Genomic DNA, 21,245 nt, shown 5'->3' on the forward strand with positions numbered 1-21,245 from the left:
TTGGACTATGATGGGGACACGTGAATCGAAGATGCGTTTGAGGATGGATCTATCAATTCGAACTCCGAAAGGGAGGAGGAGGGAGGGGGGCTGTCTGGCCGTCTAATCGAGCAACTATACCGAGGCGCCCGGTTCACGGCTCTGTTGCCGCGGTGGGTCACAGCAGACACCAGGCGGAGGGATTGTAGCTTGCTTGCTTGCTTCTTCACCACCACGTAATCTAGCACTAACAATAGTTACCTAGTTGATTGATCAGTCCGTTACTTTACTCGCCGGGTGATCATTGAGAGTATTCCACGAATGAGAATGGGCGGATTCTTCACCTTAGCCTCGGAATTCCTCCGCTCATGTACTTAGTAGTAACTAACCGCCACTCTTACAACTTGTATTACCCCCTCTCCAAGGATCAGGTCCAGTTCATGATCATGCCATGATCAACGCACTCAAATTGTCAAATACTCTGGTATATGCTAAACTGAGATCATACACCGGTACACCAAGCAACTAGATAGGAGAAATAACCACGCTCTAGGCCACATATTGGTACCGATTCCCTTCCTCGCGTTCCATGTAATCCTTCTCAATGAGCCTGCACATCAATAGCATGGTTAGCCAAGGTCTTTTATTGAACGATGGGCACACAGCATGAAGGACTTACTTCTCAATATTCTTCTTGATTTCCGCCGGCTCGAGCACTCCCCGACTTCGTGTAGCCTTGATGACCTCGGCCACCAATTCCGGATGGGTGATCGTCTTGCGGCTCTTCATTATTCGTACGATGGCTGCCTGTGTCTCGTAGTGGCGGTCCGCGGCGACGCGCTCATGGGTCGTCTTGTTCTCTTCCTTCGTCTCCTTCAACTGGATCTGGTTGATCTTGATCCGCATCTTTGGGTCGGAGAACCCGGGGTTGTATGCGAATTCGTCGGTCTTGCTGACATCCCGGCCCTTGGGCTTCTTCGCCAACACCCGGTACTTGGCGCACGCGAGCGATTGGAGCGTTCGCTCAAGTTCTTGGTCGGCTGAGTCAAAACAGTCAGCAGTGGCTCGGTGGCTTCGAAGATAGCGTACTCACACAGCATGGTCGCTTCCTGGATTTGAGCGTAGGTCAGGGATCCGCCCTCAGGCAGATCGTTGAATAGTAGTAGTACAATCGCTTGGAAAGAGCTGACCACTAATTCTTTGTCACCTTTGGGGAACCTTGCGCGTAGCTGGCAATGTGCCAGCTGGTGCTTCCATGTGAGTTTTCGCCCGTTATATTTCGTATGATAGAACTTCTCAAAGTCGTCCACGCAAGTTGCAATTTCCGCTGGTATCCGCACTTTAACATCAGGGTATGTCGGCCACGCAGCCGCTGACAGCACGCTGACACTCAGGTCAACTGGTAACCGGTGCCGGCGTTCGCGTTGGATAGAGCTATAAGCGGCCATTTCATCACGGGCGACATCCATGTCCTTGAACATGGATTCCAGATTGTGTGTGAAACTTGATCCGCATTCTGGTATTCGTTGGTACGTGTCAGAGACCTTTACCGTAGACCATCACAATGAGAATGGACGGGTACATACCAGTCTTGAGCCTCGAAAGCATGCTCTTCTCTGCATCATCACTGGCACTTCTGCCCATCAATAGCCGACGAGCAAGGTCGTTCTTGTAAAATGCCTCGAACACTGCCTTGCCGTGGACGAACCGAAACAGATCCAAGACTTGATCTAATTGTCGATTGATCTCGGCATCCTCGTCTGCCAATGGCATATCCTCCGCTTTCCGTGTAGGTGCCAGCTTCCAGCCGCCTTTGAGAAGTCTGTCCACGTACTTGGCAATCATCTCTCCAGTCTTGGGGTTGTCGGTTCCTCCCGTAGCCGCCGATTTCCTCCCCATGTTCATGAAAGCCTCGAAAGCTTCTCGGAGTACATGGCCTAAATCTTCGTTGCGATGGAACGAGATAATCCACAGGTCATCAAGCTGTTTTTTGAAATCCAGCAAGCGTGCCACCATATCTGCTTCTTTCTCCTCGTCGAAAACAATTGCAGATCCTTCTTCGATGATGTAAGTGCTGAATGAGGCCTTCAACTTGGCCCCCAGGTCTTTCCGCTCGAGGAGAGAGTATAATCGTTCCAAGGCGACTTTGTTACCTGCACGGAGGAGGCCCAGAATATCCGTCTGGTTCAGCAGAGCACCTTCTTGCTCAGCCACCAAAGTTCGATCGAGTATCTCGGAAAGCTTTTGTTTCGTGCTTCGATTCAGAGAAAACAGTTCGCATCGGTTGACCTCGCGCTCGATCAACTTGTGGCTGCTCTCCGCAAATGTCGCCAGATAGCCCGTTGCTTCCCGTTGAGCCCAAGAAGAAAAGAACTTATCCGACTCGGCGACAAAAACAGGCTCGAACGCAGACGTATAGATATCAAGACCATGGAAGAGATCGATGGCGTGCCGGAGTAATGTAGAATCTGCTACCATGCTCTTTTCATCATCACGATCCGCCTCCACGAGGTCGCAAGCGCCCTGCAGAATCTTCGGTTCTAGTACTGGGTCAGAGAATATGTGCTGCCGGAATTGAATCAAGCCCATCTCGCGAATGACGGGGAACTCCTTGGAGTGTAGGAGGAAGGACTGGTCGAGATAATAGAAGATGGAGCGGACGGTAACCTGGTTAGTGTCAGTAAATCTCGACACTTATCGACATAATGAGCCATTGGCCACCATACCAGTTTGGACTGCCATAGCGACCATGCCTCAACGACCGCCCGTAGTGTTTCAATGTTGGTTCCACCAGCCGCCTGCGCCGTCAACCTCTCACGCAATTTCCCGGTGACATAATCTCGACAGCGATCTGAAAGCCGCTTGGCCAAAGCTGCGGCTCTGCCTTGGCGACAAACATGTTCAGCACCTTTATAGAGTTCCTCCAACGACTTCTCCGGCTTCCCGCCATCGAAGATTGCCGATAAGGCTGCATCAAGCTGGCCCCAGACTTTCTCGAAATACGAATCCTGATTCAACCGTGACCCCGTCCTGAGATTCTTGACTACCAGCCGTTTCGCTCCGGTATGAGGGGTGAAGTTGCCCTGGCGTGACGCCGCGTTGAAGGGTCGAGGCTTGACCGCAGGATTGGAGACTCCGGCCCCGCCCGTATTTTGGCCCATTGCCTCGCCCAGCCGAGACTCCGCATTCGTGAAGTTATACATCCTTTCGGGGGAAGTCTGTTGGCGAGGGCTGCCTGGAGGGTAGGAGGGGCCTGCGAGGGTGGGCGACAGACGTAGGCGTTTGCTCGTGGGGGATTGGTCGTGTCGCTGCGGATGGCTTCTGTTGCCGCCGTGGGTGGGGTGGTTGCGTGAGAGAAGCTCGGAGATGGTCGCTTGCTGTTGAGGCTGGCGCGAGGCGTCTTCTTGATCGGATAGCTTCCTCTTACCGATCGACTTGCGTTTGCCGCTCCTCTGCTCAGGGGCGCCTCTTGAGTTCTGCTGCATCTACCCGGTTCTGTCCGAGGAGAGGGTGGTGAGGTATGAGCGCTCAGCGTCGGAAGGACCCAGATTAAGTGCGAACCCTATCATACATGATAAGTCCTACCTCAGGCCAGTTCGGAAGTTCAACCGTACAAAGCGCGCGGCAGAGAAAAATGATGGGCAGGACGAGCGGCGATGACGACGATGACGACGATGACGGAGTTGACGGAGTGGTCTGGGGTGGAAGTGAGTGGTGAGTGAGAGAGGCCTGTTGAAGGGGCGTTCGGGTTCCTACCTTACGTTAGTTGGACCTGGAACCAACACTGACTGGCGCATCCACTGACTGACTGACTAAAGTCCCCCGGAGATAAGATAATACTTCCGTTCGCCATTTGCAGATTCGATTGGCTGGGACCCGAGTATACTTTCTCTAACCCCGCCATGCACGATGAAAAAATGGTGTCTACTACGTAGTATGTACATCTATGTATGCGACTGCTGCGCCGCTAAGACTGGACAGTGTGAGTCAACAACTATGGTAGTTATGGTTATTTATAACTCGAGGCGAATCATGGCCCTTCCAATGTCTCATTCATGGGCTGGCCTCAGTTTGCCTCATCAACTGATCTACATGTCCATATACATCCAATCCAAGAAACCACCCTTCCTAGCTTGTACAGCCATCTGATCCACAATGAGGCCAGGCTCATGAGAATAACTTGCTCCCTGTGCGTTCCTCCACTTCCATCTCCTCAAACTAGAAGGACCGAGTTAGCCGGCAATATAAGATCGCGAAATATTGGGGACAGCACATACATCAAGAAAGTCCGTAGCTGTAATGAGCGCCATGTATGACCTGACAAGGCTGCCTAACGTGCCTTGATGATCCGCGACACCAGTGCCACTAATCCGAGCATATCGCTTGAATATGCCCACCATGCCTTGTCGATTTTCTGTAAGAAATACCCGCGTTTGTTCCATTGTCTGCTCGTTGTGAAGTCCGCGAGAAAATACCGCAGAGACAATGACCCGAAGACAGGAATCAAGGAGGTCATAGTATTTTCGCAGGGCATCGGAATTGTCAATATCTGCATATATCATATTAGTGAAAAAGTCTCGCTATTGAAGTCATTCGAGTACTAACCGATTCCTAGGTCAGGATCGGCGGCGAACAGTTGCGACTCACGCACAGCCTGGAAGAGCCCAGTCTTGAGAACGTGCGTAGCGCCAATCTTCGTTTGGCATAGCTCCTGGAGCAGAGACAGCAGAGATTGGTAGTAAGACAACAGAAGAGGTGTGTCTGTTTCGTTGTACTGTCAGTAATACAATCAGTCAAGGGAAGGGGGCTAGCATACCGCTTGCTTGAGCGTTTCTCAATTCCACAGGTAAGACCCGGATGACGTCAAGGAAGAGGCTTAAGTAGTTAGTCTGCGCTATCATCTCAGCCAACATTGAACTCGTCTGCCTATCTAACACAGCCAAGAGATTGAGGCATAGAACAGCTGAGACACGACAGGTCTCCTGACCAGCATATGCATCATCACAGATAGCTTCGACTAGGGCATGACCGGATGCCTTAACGACGTGCTGACTTTGCTGCTTTATGAGCTCATGGGCAGTTTGTGTTGAAACGATGCGAGCAACGTAATGCGAGCATATGTTGTAGAGACTCTCCCTGAGGCTGACATTTCCCGTAGTCACAACCACGCCTCGCACACAGACCTGAAACATCTGGTGAAGCTTTTCGTCAAGAACATCACCGCCTCTGCGAACAGTGTTCACCGTTGGCTGGGGAGATTCTGGCTTTGTTGATTCCAACTTGCTAATTAATGTCTCGGCCAATCTTGCAAGTTCCAGAGCCTCGGGCATATTGCCTTGAATAGCAGCTTCGAGTTTGGGTAGGATGAGTTGGAGTGAATGTAGAATGAAGGTAGTTCGTCTTCCGCCTTCGATTTCCGATGAGGAAAGCATAGTTGTAATGAGCTCGGTCCAGGATCGAAGGGCCAAGAAGCGGTTGTGTCTGATCTGCCTGGATTGATTTGTTGTCTTGATGAAAAGCATCAGACTATCTGCTTCAGCAATGAACTGTTCCTCATCCTGGGGTCGTAGTTGTCCTGTAGCGAACAACTCCTCTTTTCTGACCTGGATCAATTCCATTACTTCGTCCGTTTTGTAAAGAACAAAAGGAGCGTCCGCCTCTGGTCTAGCACACACATTGAAATCAATGCCCTCAAGGGCATATAGGTCTGGAAAGGGCAAGGGGTTGGCAATGTCAAGATCGGCAAAATCGAAAAGATCGAAAACTGTAGGGTTGACGATCGTCTCTCCAGTTTGAGATAATGAGGTGCCAAAGAGGGTGGAAATAAGCTCAGCTTGATGAGCCGGCGCACCAATCTTGGCGGCTGAGCGAATCTCTATTGCGGCATAGTCGAACAGGTAGCTCCTGAGGAGCAAGAATTCTGCGTAAGCTGTGGTCGACTCAGATATCCAGAATTCATCCGCAATAATTGGCAACCCATCCCATGAGGTGTGTGGTCCAATCACGGGCTGATTTACGAGAATATTGGTGAGGAATCGGGCGCCACGCATTTCGGAGAGCGTAAAGAACGATGAGATTTTGGAAGACCAAAGATTCTTCAAGACTTCAAAAGCCAGGCGCTTCATGCGCATCAACCACGGAAGAATATTATCATCAATGGCGCCGGGATAGTCCTGTACGAACTGGATGATGGCATGCAGCAAGGCCGCCTTATTGGCAAACATGCCGTCCGGCGAGACGTCAAGGAGATTTCCTATGCTGCTGAACCCTAGAAGAAGGTGGGCTATTGTTGGCCTCTCGCTTATCGAGCCAAGGCACGTGGTGAGAAGCTCCAGAAGGCTTTGTCTGATGATATAAGCCGGAGACATCTCGCCAGCCTCCAGCTCTCGAGCATCGGTCTCCATTTGATGCGCAAGGGGCCGTGCCAAATTGTCCAAGTCTACCTCGGAGCTAAGGACCTCGACGATCTTGTTCGACGAACGCCATTTGGACAACTCAGGGGATGTGACTTTATTCAATTTCGGGGAGCTAGATAGCCTTTCCAATAGCATCATTGATGTGACTGTGAGTTGCTGATGTCCAGTACTGCAGTAGAGACACAGTGCAGGCACAATAGCCAAGTAGTTGAGCACGCTGTCTTCAAAGGCCGCAAGGGAAGAGTTCGCCACGGTTGACCTGTTTGCATCCGCTTGAGATCTAATCATGGGTCTGACAATGTTGAAGTAGGTCGATTGAAGGTCAAAAATCGCGAGCATAACCTCCAAGCTCCTTTGCACGGAAAGAACAAGTGTAGAATCGGCCGAAGCTTTAGCGACCTCGTTCACATCTTGTTGCGCTGTAGCAAATATAGCTCTGATGACATCCTCATTGAACAACCATTCGGCAACTCGTGCAAAGGGGTGAAGGCGGATATAGGTCACCATTGTTGACGACTTGAAAGCAGAATCTGGTGACAGGGACGGTTGACTCAAGACGGTCACAAGACTTTCATTGAATGAACCGAGACAGGTTGTCACAAATTCCAAGCATTTCAGGGTCATCAATCGAGTCTGGCGCTCGTTCATATCAGGAACTTTCCTTGTCAAAGCGTGGCCCATGACGAAGTCAATGTACGGTTCAATACCAGCTGTACGGTAGGAAGAGCCGAGATTCTCTGGGAAAGGTAACGAAAGATGGAATTGGGCCGATTCAGGAGTGGGCGTAACAAGCGAGGAAACCAGGGTGACGAAGGCGCTGGCCTGATCGAAACGCTCACCGATATTATGAAATATTTGATGCTCAAACCACGCAGGCTTGTTGGTGGTCATGGGAGGCTTTGCAATATTAGCAGTAATCATGGATTCCCCGGAAATCCAATGGTCGAGAGATAGCCACATCTCATTACCATTGTGTGCCGTCCTTTCTGTCATGAGGGCCGCAAGAGCTGTGAATACACTGGCCCTCAGATGAGTAGGAACTGTTCCAGTGCAAAGTGTCAACAGTGTGCCGACAATGTTGAATGTTGGATGATGGAGCAGCCAATCCCTAATCGTGGCGCTCTGTTTGCAGAGATGTTCCAGGAGCCTGAGATAACATGTAAGCATTACAGGACTCTCGGGCTCATTCATGTCAGCGGGATCGAGCTTTCTCGAGCGTAGGATCGCCTGTGATGCAGGTGGCTTCTCCGTGACTTTTGTGGCATATAGTTCTAGCTCTGCGAACATCTGCGACCAATTCATAGACGTGGACCGTTTGAATTTAGCTGAAAGAAATTTGTCTTCCTCGGAGAGAAATCTGTGGGCTGCAGTGGCATTCTCTTCGCCACCAGAAATGGAACACAACAGTTCGCAAAATGCGCTGACCCTAGGGACGGTCTGTCGCTTAGACGCCCACTGCAGGAAGCCATACAGGTTTCCATCAGGATCGGCCCAGAATTCCTGTGCAGCATCGGGCCTTTGTTCGAACGCGAAAGCCATGATCATCAAGAAAGACTCGAGGTGCGTTCGGGCCTCAACTACGCCACGATGAGGCGAGGAGGTCAAGCCATCTCGCAGAGCTGTAAGGTGATCGAGTCGCTGGGAGTCTTCTTCGGTTTTCAACCTCCGTACCGCGTCTGGCATATTTGCGATGCACGACTCAGAGAACACTTCGAAGCTCTCCATCAGAAGAGTCTTCAGGAACCCCGAGCATTGATTTAGCTCGAGCATTGCTGAAGCGACCTCTTTCAACAATAACGTTACCAGTTCTCTGCGGGCCGGGTCTGCCCATTCTTCATTATTGATACCGTAGCAGATAGTAAGCAGGAAATCGACCCCACCGTCATCTAACGCTGTCATGAACAAAGCTGTACGCTCGTCTACATCTTTTTCTGGGTCCACTCCTTGAAGAGGCGAGGAAGGAGCATCAAAGTCCCAGCCGCTGAAGATCGCGAGCCAGAGCGCGATGATTGCAGAATGAAAAGTAGGAATCTTCCATTCTTGGGCAACCGTTGTGGTGACGATCTCCTTATGCAAACTTCTTGCCTCTTTATAGGAGCTCGAACGCTCCGGTGAACCGTGTTGGACGAAGGCAGATACTATGCATGGAACGTAGTGGACAACCAGACTGTCAAAACGATCGAGAGACCGGAGGTGCTTCACGAGCACTCGAAGGTCTTCGGGGCTGGTATAGGGACCTTTGAAAAGATAGCTCAGAATGGCACCAAGCGTTTCATGTTGCTGCAGTAGGCTGCTGCGCTGGATTTCCAGGGATTCCATGGTATCCTCATCTTCAATTTGACCAACAAGCGTCGCCTTCTGAGCCTGATCACCGAGAAGTGCAAGCCACTTCTCCACCTCTACCATAGCCGTCATGCATTTCCGTGTATATAGAGACGCATTGCGCAGAGGACCACCCTTGATCTCAACCACATGAGCCATCATTTCTTGCGTTATGATTTGAGTAGTTTCCCTTTCAACCTCGAACGATTCCTGGAGGATGAGGCGCAAAGAATCGAGCAGGAACAGCCGGCGCTGGTGAAAGCGCATGATCGCAACGTTGAGAAGGGGCCTATCCAGCGATTGAGCCTCAGTCTGTGCATCGAAGAACAAGAAAGCCGCTTCAAGTTCATCGATATCCAAAGTATCCGCGAGCTGTAGTACGCCTTGCTGAAAATCCTTGTTGATGGAATACTCGACATGGCCGATGGTTACCTTCCCTGAATCACAATGTGGGCACGGTCAGCATATCATCGGAACTAGATCAAGCGAGGATATTTTGCCTGGGGCTTGCGCAATTTCCAGGGAGCTGGCACATACCGGAGAGGACGGCTTGTCGGCTTGTGTTGTTCTTCGTGGGTTTGTCGAGGAGCTTCTTGAAGTCCTCGATGTGTGTCTCCAGCTCAACACGGAGACGCTCGATGTTAACAACGAAAGTCGCAGAGAGACTTTGTAAGTCCTGATTCAAGCCACGAAGGCTTGCAACGGTATCTGAGTCCCCCATGTCTGGCAGGAGCTTGCGCGCAAAGCAGCTATGCGAAGAGCACCAGCGAAGCGGAAGATGGGGAGATGTGTTTGTCCGGACCAAAAAAGGTCGGAGGACGCGACCAAAATTCCGGGCGGTCAAGAGCGGGCGGAGCTCATCGGCGCCCAGACCAAGAGAACTACTTCTCTATCTAATCGCTCCGTCGCGAGCAAACAACAACTGCAAATGCTCGTCGTCCCTGCGGCGTCATCTAGAAATGCAAATACGGGCACTCTCGTCAATTGTGTGATGACGTAGGCTTCGTTGCTTTAGGAGACCTTAGGTCCTCGTTACAATGGGAGAAATTACCCTTGAGGGAGCCATCGCGCTTCTCGCATCTGAAAAGCAGAGGGATCGTTCAGATGGGCTAGCCGGTTGGTCACCAATTTTCCTTTTGCCTTGTCAGCACTTCTGTTAGCAAAAGCTCTGACGCCTGTTAGATCTTAAACATATACTACAGCAGAATAGAAAGAACTCTAGACTGTACGTCAACGTCCCATGCTGGAAATATTAGTCCAAGGCTGGGTGGGCATTGAATGACATGTGTGTGTAATCTTATAGAAGCACACTCAATGACAAAGCCTGCCACAAACTCTTTGAGTCCTTATTCCGATATGTTTCGGTGGAAAAGTCCCTGTATACGCGCTCAAGCTCAAAAGGGGCCTCTGCTTCGCGATTGTCATCATGTGCATCTGTCCTTCGCACGGCGATTGATATTTTCCTGCATAAGCTGCGGGCGAAGTCGGTCCGCTCGATAATCGATCATGTCACAGAGACCGTTTCAGCTCCTGAAGCCCCTCTCGCTGAGGTTCTCGGCGTGGATTATATCAAGTGCTTAACTACTCTACTAAGTTTCCCTCCCCACCTTGAACACCTCGCCGACAACGAATGGGATAAGATCATGGAGTTTTGCCTGCGAACTGTGGGATCGCACAAAAGCGACAGCCAAGAAAGTGCGCAGTCCCATCGCTTGTCTACTTTGGACAGCTTCTTGGCTCCTGCGAGTGGTACCTCAACACCGTCAAGGATGCCTTCTAGGGGAAAGTCCAGACCTGATACAAGTGCAGTCACAGAGGCTGTTTTGTGTATTCAGCTTCTCGTTGGCTGCCCCACAGCTCCAATCCTCGATTCGGCCGAGGAGATTCTCTGTGGGCTGACGAAGCTTTTGGGATCATCAAGTCTAGCTGGAAGTGGCTACCAAGCTGCCTTCGATTGCATAAACAGAGTCGCGATGAAGGTATTGCCTGAACAGTCAGATCTTGCCCGGGAGTCAATGCTTAACCTTATCCCAGTGATCAGGCGCTTGTGGTCCACCAAGATCCTGGGCCTGAAGGATGAATTGCTTATCACATCCATGCTATGTGTGATTATACTAACCGACACGGCCCATAAAGAGCCCTCCGAGACTCTAGTGCAAACCATCGAAGGATTGCTGGTTGCTCTGCACACTGAGTATACAAAACGTCCCGAGAAGGATATTCTGCAATTGGATGAGCTGTCTTTCCACCGCCACACTTCAGCGGGACAGCAGAAATACTGCATATGGCCTCGGCTCGATGCCGCAAAATCGGAGCATAATTGGTCTGCACTATGGGTTATGGCTAAGCTGACTGAGTTATTGGAAGGTATCTCTGTGCAGTTAACCCCTCCTGGGATCAATTCAAAGGTGAAAAAGCGTCGCCTTACCTCGATGTCCGATGACTTGATTCGAGATTCCACAACATCTTCAGGCGCGAGAAGAGTCTGCGCCTTACAATTAATACCTTTTCTTCGCAGTTCGTATACGAGCATTGAGTCCAAAGCCATGCTGCTTGAACGATTGCTTCCTAGTATGCTTGACGACAACAGTGCCATCTCTATATGGACGATGGTAGCCATAGCAAGGTTCGTCAGGCATGCCAAGTGCTAAAGGTACAGGTTAACTGATCTTGATCTATGCAGCATTGCAAGCAGCCTCAATGCAGGCCTGCCGCCTTTGAGACCATATTGGGAACAGGCCTGGGAGCTTGCGTCTCGAGCGTCAAGCTCTCAAGCAACGTCCAGAGCAGCTTGCAATCTCATGCACAACATTCTTCATTTTCATCTTTTAGACTACTCTATGATTGCCCAGTCAATAAACTCGATGCTCTCTCATAGCAACCTGGACGGGCAGTCTGCTCTGTCAGATGCATCTTTAGCACTTTGGGCTACAGTCGTTCGTAAGACGGCCCAGATAAACCCTGGATTGGTCACGGAAGCCTCTAGTAAAATTTCGTCCTGGCTCCGCGAATCGTGGACTATAGGTTTGTTCTACAGATTCGCACATATGACTCCTTCGCTAATTCTCGGATAGGAACTGTGACAGACCGCTTATATACAGCACAGGTTGCCTCATTTGCTCGCCCGCTAGAGATCGTCAATGTGCTGTTTGCCTGTACCAATAGACGACTTACAATGCCCAGATGTCGGTACGGGGGACCCAACAGTACCGTTGCCAAAGGTTGGCAATACTTCCTTGAGAAGAAACAGCTTTTGAATTATCTATTCGAACTCGAAGATTTGCTAGATAGCGCGGATATATGGAACGCCCAAGAGCCACTTCTCTTGAATGCATTCGCTCGATCTGATCCAAATGATCATATCATTCTTGATTTATTGCATACAAGATCCGAGGGTCTCTTGCAAGCATGGAAGTCATTATCAACCGACAAATCACATCATATCACAGCGGATATAGTGCAGATAGTGGTGTCCTTCTGTGTCACAGTGGCGCTGTACACGGAATGCCTACCAGAACAAGTTGCAGAGCGAACGCCTAGTCTACACAAAAATAGTCGGTCGCTCTGGGAAAGCTTATGTTCATTCATGCACTCACGAGAGCCAGTATTCTTACATGCTTGCTTAGCGATCCTGTCGCCATTCCTGACACCGGAAAATCTGCTTTCTGCTCGCGAGTCTGTTGTATCGAGGGCTCTATCCTGCTTGTTTGGTCCTCTTGCGGAGTTACTGGAGAACTGTCGAGAACAACAGAAAGAAAGTCTGAACTCTCATGATGAAGAGACAATGGAATTGGATGACCCACTTCTCACGGATCTTGATCGATTGGCAGATGTTACAGGCATACTGAAGAACAACCGGGAAGCACTCCCATTGCTTCAGGATGGTGCCACATTTCAGCGTTGTGTTACTGTTCAAGTAACTTGCTTCCAGAAGGTCTACACTTATCTCAGTTCCCCTGACCAGCTGTCAAGTAGTGATGGCCTTGTTAGATACTTGACCAGTCTTGACGAAGTTGACATCTTGTCTGCTCGGGGCTTCCTGCCCTATGTCTTTCAAGTATGTGCTGGATTTAGCCGCGAATCTCTGCTGAGCATCCTTGAGAGTCTCGCCGAAAAGTGTCTTCAATCCTACGGATTGGAACGTTGCGAAAATTCCCACCTTGTCTGTCTCCGTATGATGCAAAGCTTCGTCCCGTCATGGACTAGACAGGAAGAAGATGACTTTCAGGCTTCGGCAACTGACATATACACATGGTTTGTGGACATACTTTTCGCAAAAAAGAGAGCATCATCCTCAGTTTTGATCGCAATGACTGAGCTGTTAGGGAATATTCTTGCTCAAAATTCTGCGTATACAAGCGGCCCAGCAAGTCCTTCTCCACGAACCTGTCTCTTCACAATACTTCGGGAGGGAAACGCCTCGGTGAAGTTCAAGGCTGGTGAATTGATTCCTCAACTTTTCGGCAGGTTCCCTCTCGCCGACCATGACGCTATATTCAGTGATGTGTTGAATAACCTACCTAGAGACCCTGATTGGATGGAAGGAATTGCTCTTCGCCTATTCATGCTGGCTCGCCTTGCTTCAATGTGGCACACCCTGCTCCGTAGGAGCATTTATCACATGTTCGAAACCCCTGCTCATGTTCCATCCTCACTCTGTTACGCTGAGAAGTGCATGAGGGAAGTTGCTAGAAAACTTGGGCTCCAAGATGCTAAAGAGCTCTTCCGCTTGTTTTGTTCCCAAATTATCTACACGTGGACCGAAGGGCAGTCGATTACCTCATTGCCTTTTAGTGTCTTCGGTTATACCAGCACCAAAGAGATGTTGAGTGATGTACAAGATGAAGCTGTTGGTCAAATCATGATGCGTTGGAATGAGCATGAAGCGAATGAGCTCGCGGCTTGTACTGGCACACCATTTGCTGAACTTCTAGCCGCATCTTTCCATCAAGCTGAGGCTTACAGCATAGCCCGTGACATCAGTGTTCCTCCTAGCCAAGGGAGCCAACCCACGGGCGTGGAAAATCAACTAAAGAAGATGATGGGTGCAGATAGGTTCATTTCATTGGTTGAAACGCATTTTCCGCAAGTCATAGCAACCTTTTTCGGAACTCTTGATCAATACGACCAATTTGAGAGAGCACTTCAGAAGCGGAGTAACTTCCGTGAAGCCCACGAAACCCTGAATTCTATTATTGAAAGGAGCTACTCGAGCGTCGTGCTACCTGCCAATCAACAACCGTCGTTCAGGGCTCGTTACCTCATCGACGAGCTCGATTTCATCTGCAAGCGCAGTGGATATGAACTAGCGACCATCTGGACACCTGCGCTGGCAACTTACGTTTGCCGAACATTGTTGGATACTATCCATCCAGCCCTCGGCTCTCTCCACACTTGCTCTGTGATTCGAAAAATCAGGATTCTTGTCAGTATTGCTGGTCCTGTCATGCTGCGAGATTATCCATTCGAAATGGTCATTCATGCTCTCCGACCCTATCTGATAGATATTTTCTGCGCAGAGGATGCACTCGGTATCTTCTGGTACATGCTGGACGCAGGCAAAGATTATTTGAGCGAGAGTCCCGGTCTTATGGCTGGGATCGTGGTTACCACACTGCTCTCCTTGAGAAGATTTGTGTCTTCACCACCGGCAGATTCAACACAGCAGGACCTTTTGCAGCAGGTACTCGCCAAACTAGCAGAGTTTCTGGCATGGCTCAACGAGTTCCTGGACTCTTATGAGTCTTCGGCTCTGAGTCCCGAAAAGTCTGAATTGTTCAAGGTCTTGATGCGCTCATGCTCAGCAACGACTAATGCCCAACGAGACGCACAAAGCGAGAATGAGCATACCTTGCTTCTGCATGTCCTTGATGACAAAAGTGCCGTGAATAGTCTCCTCAGCGAACCTGTGTCGGATCATATTGTATCATTGCTATGCGCCGAAAAAGAACTTCCACGAGATCACATGCTCCATCTTGATTCTATTGAGAGTGATGTGGTAGCTACCTCGAGTGCTGAGCTAGTTTGTCAAATGATACAGAAGTTCGAGTGCCGTGTTGAGTACAAGCTCTGGGCTGCTAAGGTGATTGGGAAAGCGTTTGCCGCTACAGGTAGTATCAGTGACACTCTATCAAGAGAACAGGAGCCTGCATTATCTGAAACGCCTCAGCATCGGGCAGTCCCGGATCCAACACACTGCTCTAAAGTCAGTATCTTGGTCCAGCTTTGCAATATGCTGCAGAATAGCAGTCGTGCTGAGGTTGGCCTTATCGAGCGTACAATGCAACTTATCGTCAGCAACCTAAGCAATTATCCTGAGCTTGACTACTGCCGCAGTATCATCTCGCCTTCCCTTCTCAGCGCCTTGACATGGGATCCTTACCACTGCCCTGATATTCCTGCGCGCCTAAGAAAAGCAGACGCAGACGACGTGCTAGAATGGGATGCTAGCGCCTCAGCATTTGACTTTGCTAAAGATGTCGGACTATTCTTGTCAAAAGCAGCTTCTGAAGACCCCGTGGTTGGCCCCTTGCACACGCTGTTGAATGTCATGCCAAATTTAGCGGTGCAGATCCTGCCACAAATCCTTCATGAAGTCTTGCTAGCAGACCTGCAAGGAGAGGTACATGTTCGTCATGCGATCTCCGAAGTCTTCAAGAAGGTGCTACGGCAGGTCGATGAGACGACCATACCTCATGCAAGGCTTGTGATAAATTGCATTCTCTATCTCCGAAATCAGCCATGGCCGGACGAGTCGACCATTGTGGATCGAGACGCATGGCTCGACATCGATTTCGCTCAGGCTGCTTCAGCAGCCAGTCAATGCTTTTTGCCGAAGACGGGGCTTCTTTTTCTCGAAATTTGTGCCTCTCGCCTGACGCCCACATCTCGTCGTTCCTCGCTCGCCAAGTACGAAGCGCCACCGGAAATCCTGCACGCTCTCTACCGAGAGATAGACGATCCTGATATCTTTTATGGCATCCAGGAGGAGCCGTCTTTGGAAGCCGTTATGGACAAGCTCGAACATGAGAGCTCTGGATTCAAGAACTTGTTGTTTCAAAGTGCGCAATATGACAGTGAGATTCAAATGGGAGGAACTGCGAGTGTCCACGGTGTCTTGAAAGCACTCCATTCAACGAATCTCCAAGGCATAGCAAACTCCGTGTTTGTGGCCTCCGGAAACTCGAAGGACACTTCGCTGTCCCTCGACAGCATGCTTCAGACAGCGACCAGTTTGCGACAGTGGGATATTCCTGTGTCACCTTTGCATGCATCGCCGCCAGGGGCGGTTTTTCGCACTTTTCAGAGTCTCAGCACGTCAGGAACACTGGCTGATATCTCAACCTCCGTCAACGAGTGCCTCCTGAGTAGCCTGGAGCTGTTGAATAGCAACAGTCGGTCAGTGAGCGGCTTAAGGACTGCCATGAGGGTCCTGGGAATCATGACAGAAGTCAGCGATGTCTTATGCGCGCGATCGGCGGATGAACTTGATGAAGAGTGGCAGAAGATAGCATCCAGAAATTCCTGGCTGAGAACAACCAGGTGAGTATCGATATGCCTCCACCTCAATGTATACGAGTTTTCCTTCTGAAGCAAAACAGCCCGAACGAAGTCGGGGAGATCTTGACCTGCCATGAGGCACTTTTCTCTACAATCAAGCAAAAAGGCATTTTGAAGTCAGCAATCAATCTTCAGGATTCTGACGCGCACTTGTTGGAAATCAAGGTTTTTCGCCAGTCGCTCGAGATTGCACGAAGCCACGGTATATCGCAGGCCTCGCTGAAGATCGCGTTTTGTCTACAAAAGCTTGCATCTGAAAGCGCCCTACTGGGCATTGACACTGGAGGCGCGGCAAAATTCGATCTTGCTAATGTTTTATGGGACCAAGGCGAAATGGCGGCGTCAATTAAAATGCTCCAGCAGCTAAAGGATAGGAATGACTTACACAAGCAAGCAGTGCCTATCAGCCGCGCGGAACTTCTCGTAACTCTGGTAAGTCGAAAGCCGGTTGTCCTTGATATCTTCTCTGGGCTTCAAACCCGAAACTGATTTTCATTAGGGTCACCGCACGGCAGAAGCACGGTTGGAAAAACCGGAAACCATCATACAAGACTACATGTCGGTGGCAGTGAAGGAACTAAAACACCGCGCCCAAGGAGAGGATGCTGGCCGAGTTTACCACGGCTTTGCAATGTTCTGCGATCAGCAATTACAAAACCCTGACGGGCTGGAAGATTTCAGACGAGTTGAACAACTGCGGAACCGTAAAGAGCAAGAAGTTATCGCGTTGGAAGAGATGATGGCGCAGGCATCTGGCAGAGAAAAAGAAGCCCTCAAATTTCACCGGTCCAAGACGAAGCAGTGGTTTGACCTTGATGATCGAGATTACCAACGTCTGCTACGCAGCCGGGAAGCCTTCCTTCAGCAATGTCTTGAGAACTATCTGCTGTGCTTGAGAGAGAGCGAGTCATGGAACAACGATGCCCTCCGTTTCTGCGCGTTGTGGCTTGACAAGTCCGACAGCCCAATCGCGAACATGGCTGTGTCGAAGTATCTTCATCAAGTCCCCAGCCGCAAATTCGCATCCTTGATGAATCAGTTGACATCTCGTCTCCTAGATGTTCCCGATGAGTTCCAAAAGATGCTCTTTGCGCTGATATATCGCATTTGCGTCGAGCATCCTTTCCATAGCATGTACCAGATTTTCGCGAGTAGCAAATCCAAGGGTGGCAAAGATGAATTGGCCCTATCGCGCTACCGGGCAGCCAACAAGCTGGTGGACGGCCTCAAGAACGACAAACGCATGGGATTGACCTGGGTCAATGTTCACAACGCTAACATTAGCTATGTGCGATTCGCGATTGACAAGCCGGACGACAAGCTAAAGAGTGGTGCCAAGGTTCCATTGAAGAAGTTGGCTACCGGTCAACGCCTCGAACGGGATGCAGCTGACTTGAAACTACCGCCTCCAACAATGCGAATCGAGATTCGCCTTGACTGTGACTATAGTGACGTACCCAGGCTCCAAAGGTACCAGCCCGAGTTTACAATTGCTTCTGGTGTCAGTGCTCCGAAGATTGTCACGGCAATTGCTAGCAACGGCCAACGCTACAAGCAACTGGTAAGCTTCGGTATTCGCATACGATTATCGCCATGCTAATTTCCATCCCAGTTCAAAGGAGGAAACGATGACCTGCGACAAGATGCTATCATGGAACAGGTCTTTGAACAAGTCAGCAGCCTTCTCAAAGATCACCAAGCCACTCGACAACGTAACCTGGGAATCCGCACCTATAAGGTGCTTCCCCTCACTTCGAATGCTGGAATTATTGAGTTCGTTCCCCATACGATCCCACTCCACGACTACTTGATGCCAGCACATCAGAAGTACTTCCCGAAAGACATGAAGCCGAACGTGTGCCGTAAACATATTAGCGACGTGCAGACGCGGTCGTTCGAGCAAAGGGTCCGAACCTACCGTCAAGTGACGGAACATTTCCATCCAGTGATGAGGTTTTTCTTCATGGAGAAGTTCAACAACCCTGACGACTGGTTCGCCAAGAGACTCGCATACACTCGGAGTACAGCAGCTATCTCAATTCTAGGTCATGTCCTAGGACTGGGTGATCGACATGGCCATAACATCCTGCTGGATGAGAGGACTGGTGAGGTGGTCCACATTGATCTGGGCGTCGCCTTTGAACAAGGCCGAGTTCTCCCGGTCCCCGAAGTGGTCCCCTTTCGTCTTACACGCGACCTAGTGGACGGGATGGGGATTAGCAAGACTGAAGGCGTCTTCAGGCGCTGTTGCGAGTTTACTCTGGATGCCCTACGGCAGGAGTCGTATAGCATCATGACGATCCTGGATGTGCTCCGATACGACCCGCTCTACAGCTGGACAGTGTCCCCGCTGCGACTGAAAAGGATGCAAGACGCACAGGATGCGGCGGATGAGGACGGACCTCCAGTAATCACTGGCAATATGGACCAGCGATCGGCCAACGAGCCAAGTGAAGCAGACCGCGCCCTCACGGTGGTAGCGAAGAAGTTGGGCAAAACGTTGAGCGTGACGGCCACGGTGAACGAACTTATCCAACAAGCCACGGATGAAAAAAATCTTGCAGTCCTATACTGCGGTAAGTTCGGAAGAATCCTCCATTCAATCATGGATATACGCTAACGAATGTGATTGCACTCTAGGCTGGGCCGCATATGCTTGAGTTGGCAGTGAGACTTCGAATTCTTCATAATCTTGTTCTATTGTTGCACTATGTCTTGAGCGCACATTTCTTCCAATATAGAACGATTCGGTGACAGATAGTTTGCTGCATCGCAGTGTTGGACGAACTATATATTCGGCGTAGTAGTCCGTCATACATAAATTGAAACCCTGAACCCAATAATCTGGAACATTAGCCTACTTCCAAGTTCAAGACGTCTTGAAAAGGGGGTTCCAAATGATACTTGATATTTAAAAAAAAAATTTTCAAATAAAATGGAAACCGACTGAACAGAATTGCTGCGGATGAGAGTTTCTTGCCGGGGCAGCCTCGGCGTTGTTTGTTTGTCGCCTGCCGGATTCTTGCTTTTCTCATCCCTCCATTCCATCCACACCTCGTTCTCTGCACCTTGTATACACCCCACATCCCCTTGAAGAGACCATCTGTGACGAAGAAGGATCGAGCATCTTGCGTGAACATTCAGTAAGCGCACGACCTCATGGCAGCATAAAAGCCAATCTCAAGTCACCGCGTGATATTTCTTTGCTGATGATGCTTTCGTGGCTTCTTCCGAAGGAATTATGTCGTTGAGTCGGACAACCAAAGCTCAAGTCATATACACTATATAGGATATTTACCTCCTGCACGCCTCGAGTGACTTCTTCGCGAATCATGTCGACCTCGACTGTGCCTAATCGGGGCCTGGTGGTCTTCTCCGGAGGAAGTGCCGCCAACAATTTAGTGGACGTCTTCAACTCGGTGCGCGAGACCAAAGACTGTCCACTGAGTTATATCATCCCCATCAGCGACAATGGTGGCTCTTCCTCCGAGCTGATCCGGATCTTTGGTGGTCCTGGAATTGGTGATGTGCGCAGTAAGCCTAGTTCTCTGCCCTAGTATTGCCATCACCAATTCTAAATAATCAAAAACAGGTAGACTGGTGCGGTTGATCCCAGAATCGCCGCCTTACTCCGAGCGTGCTGCCATCAAGACCCTCTTCAACCACCGACTGCCAGCAGACGCGGTCCAGGCCCATACAGAGTGGCACTCCATCGTCGATGGCACGTCCGAGATCTGGAAGCTAATCACGCCCGCCAAAAAGGAGCTCATCCGCTCGTTCTTCAACCTCCTCAATCTCGAAATCCTCAAGCGCGCCCGGCCACCATCATCCACCTTCGACTTCACCTCCGCCAGTGTCGGCAACCTGTTCCTGACCGGCGCACGGCTCTTCAGCGGCAGCTTCGAGAGCGCAATTTACCTCCTGGGGAGCATCTGTGGGGTCCCGTCCGACATCGTGCGGGTGATCCCGGCGATCAACTCCAACTTCTCGCACCACATCTCCGCCTCGCTGGCAGACCGCACGGTGATCGTAGGCCAAAACAGCATCTCGCACCCCAGCGAAGCCAGCGCGCTACGCCCGGGCTCGCGCCGGCCCAGCCTCCTCCTCGCAGACGGCGGCGAATGCCTCGAGGACGCCGAGGCCGACGACTCGGGCGCCCTCTCATACGAGGACGACCACCCGCCAGGCTCGCTGCCGACCCTACGCAACAAGAACATCTCCTTCAGCAAGTCGGACAACGAGGACCTGCCGTCGCGCATCACTCGCATCTGGTACATCAACCCCTACGGCCAGGAGATCCGGCCGCCGGCCAACCCGCGCGTCATCGAGGCCCTGCGCGACGCCCAGGCCATCGTCTACAGCATCGGCTCCCTGTACACCTCGCTCATCCCCTCGCTCATCCTTCGCGGCGTCGGCCACGCCATCGCCACCGGCCCCGCCCGCCACAAGATCCTGATCCTGAACGGCTCCCTCGACCGTGAAACCGGCCCGCCCTCCGCGCCCTTCACCGCCGTCGACTTCGTCGAGGCCATCACCCGTGCCGGCGAGGAGAGCCGCGGCAGACGCCTGCCGGACCTGGTTCCGCCCGCGACGGACGCCGCCCAGTCGGATCCCCCGGCGCTTGCACTGCCGTATACCGCCTACGTGACGCATGTCCTCCATCTCGAAGGGCCAGGGACCCCCGCGGTGGATAAATACCGGCTCGCGGAAATGGGCATCGAGACGCTCAGGCTCTATGGTCGTAAGATCACGACCACGGGCGTGGACGGGGAGGAGGTTGCCGTGGGCATGAAGTATGACTCAACTGCGTTGATCCAGGCCCTGGAGGTGGTTCTAGGGAGGAAAGGGGACGCCATGTTGCGAGGCGGGGAGGGCAATGGTCTAAGTAGGAGGAATACACTAGATCCAGGGAGGAAGAAGGCGTGAAGTTATATTGACATTTGACATTTAGAGTCCAATATTAGAGTA

At 50.9% G+C, this 21,245-nt stretch overlaps 3 protein-coding genes across 3 annotated transcripts; 2 read left to right on the top strand and 1 right to left on the bottom strand.

The window, feature by feature from the left end:
• Positions 1 to 412: 412 nt before the first annotated feature.
• Positions 413 to 9,476, bottom strand: BO97DRAFT_469034 (cullin-4B). Its single transcript, XM_025699806.1, has 9 exons — positions 9,255 to 9,476; positions 4,796 to 9,154; positions 4,585 to 4,740; positions 4,257 to 4,528; positions 2,706 to 3,455; positions 1,566 to 2,646; positions 1,073 to 1,495; positions 659 to 1,019; positions 413 to 589 (listed from the first exon to the last, which is right to left on the bottom strand). The coding sequence occupies exons 1-9, from the start codon at positions 9,436 to 9,438 to the stop codon at positions 529 to 531; spliced, it is 7,647 nt and encodes a 2,548-aa protein (XP_025553784.1). The 5' UTR covers positions 9,439 to 9,476; the 3' UTR covers positions 413 to 528.
• Positions 9,477 to 9,622: 146 nt separating this feature from the next.
• On the top strand, positions 9,623 to 19,077 carry atmA (DNA-binding protein kinase TEL1). Its single transcript, XM_025691010.1, has 9 exons — positions 9,623 to 9,833; positions 9,900 to 9,942; positions 10,021 to 11,343; positions 11,401 to 11,741; positions 11,792 to 16,259; positions 16,319 to 16,709; positions 16,777 to 17,838; positions 17,890 to 18,853; positions 18,918 to 19,077. Exons 1-9 carry the CDS (start codon positions 9,755 to 9,757, stop codon positions 18,935 to 18,937), a joined length of 8,691 nt encoding a protein of 2,896 aa, XP_025553785.1. The 5' UTR covers positions 9,623 to 9,754; the 3' UTR covers positions 18,938 to 19,077.
• A 253-nt stretch (positions 19,078 to 19,330) lies between these two features.
• On the top strand, positions 19,331 to 21,203 carry BO97DRAFT_476528 (gluconeogenesis factor YvcK family protein; the record flags this gene model as incomplete). The annotated part of the gene is made up of 3 exons (XM_025700488.1): positions 19,331 to 19,420; positions 19,514 to 19,811; positions 19,870 to 21,203. The coding sequence occupies exons 2-3, from the start codon at positions 19,610 to 19,612 to the stop codon at positions 21,201 to 21,203; spliced, it is 1,536 nt and encodes a 511-aa protein (XP_025553786.1). The 5' UTR covers positions 19,331 to 19,420; positions 19,514 to 19,609.
• Between the last annotated feature and the right edge of the window lie 42 nt (positions 21,204 to 21,245).

This window comes from Aspergillus homomorphus (genome assembly GCF_003184865.1).
Source record: "Aspergillus homomorphus CBS 101889 unplaced genomic scaffold BO97scaffold_8, whole genome shotgun sequence".
NCBI classification, from domain to species: domain Eukaryota; kingdom Fungi; phylum Ascomycota; class Eurotiomycetes; order Eurotiales; family Aspergillaceae; genus Aspergillus; species Aspergillus homomorphus.

Excerpts from the sequence above, each read along its gene's own strand:
- atmA (XM_025691010.1), top strand. The coding sequence starts at position 9,755 with ATGGGAGAAATTACCCTTGAGGGAGCCATCGCGCTTCTCGCATCTGAA. Across the intron at positions 9,943-10,020 it reads AATAGAAAGAACTCTAGACT|AAGCACACTCAATGACAAAG; the intron begins GTACGTCAACGT and ends GTAATCTTATAG. Across the intron at positions 16,260-16,318 it reads TCCTGGCTGAGAACAACCAG|CCCGAACGAAGTCGGGGAGA; the intron begins GTGAGTATCGAT and ends GAAGCAAAACAG.
- BO97DRAFT_469034 (XM_025699806.1), bottom strand. The coding sequence starts at position 9,438 with ATGGGGGACTCAGATACCGTTGCAAGCCTTCGTGGCTTGAATCAGGAC. Across the intron at positions 9,155-9,254 it reads CCGACAAGCCGTCCTCTCCG|GGAAGGTAACCATCGGCCAT; the intron begins GTATGTGCCAGC and ends ATTGTGATTCAG. Across the intron at positions 1,496-1,565 it reads GCTTTCGAGGCTCAAGACTG|AATGCGGATCAAGTTTCACA; the intron begins GTATGTACCCGT and ends AACGAATACCAG.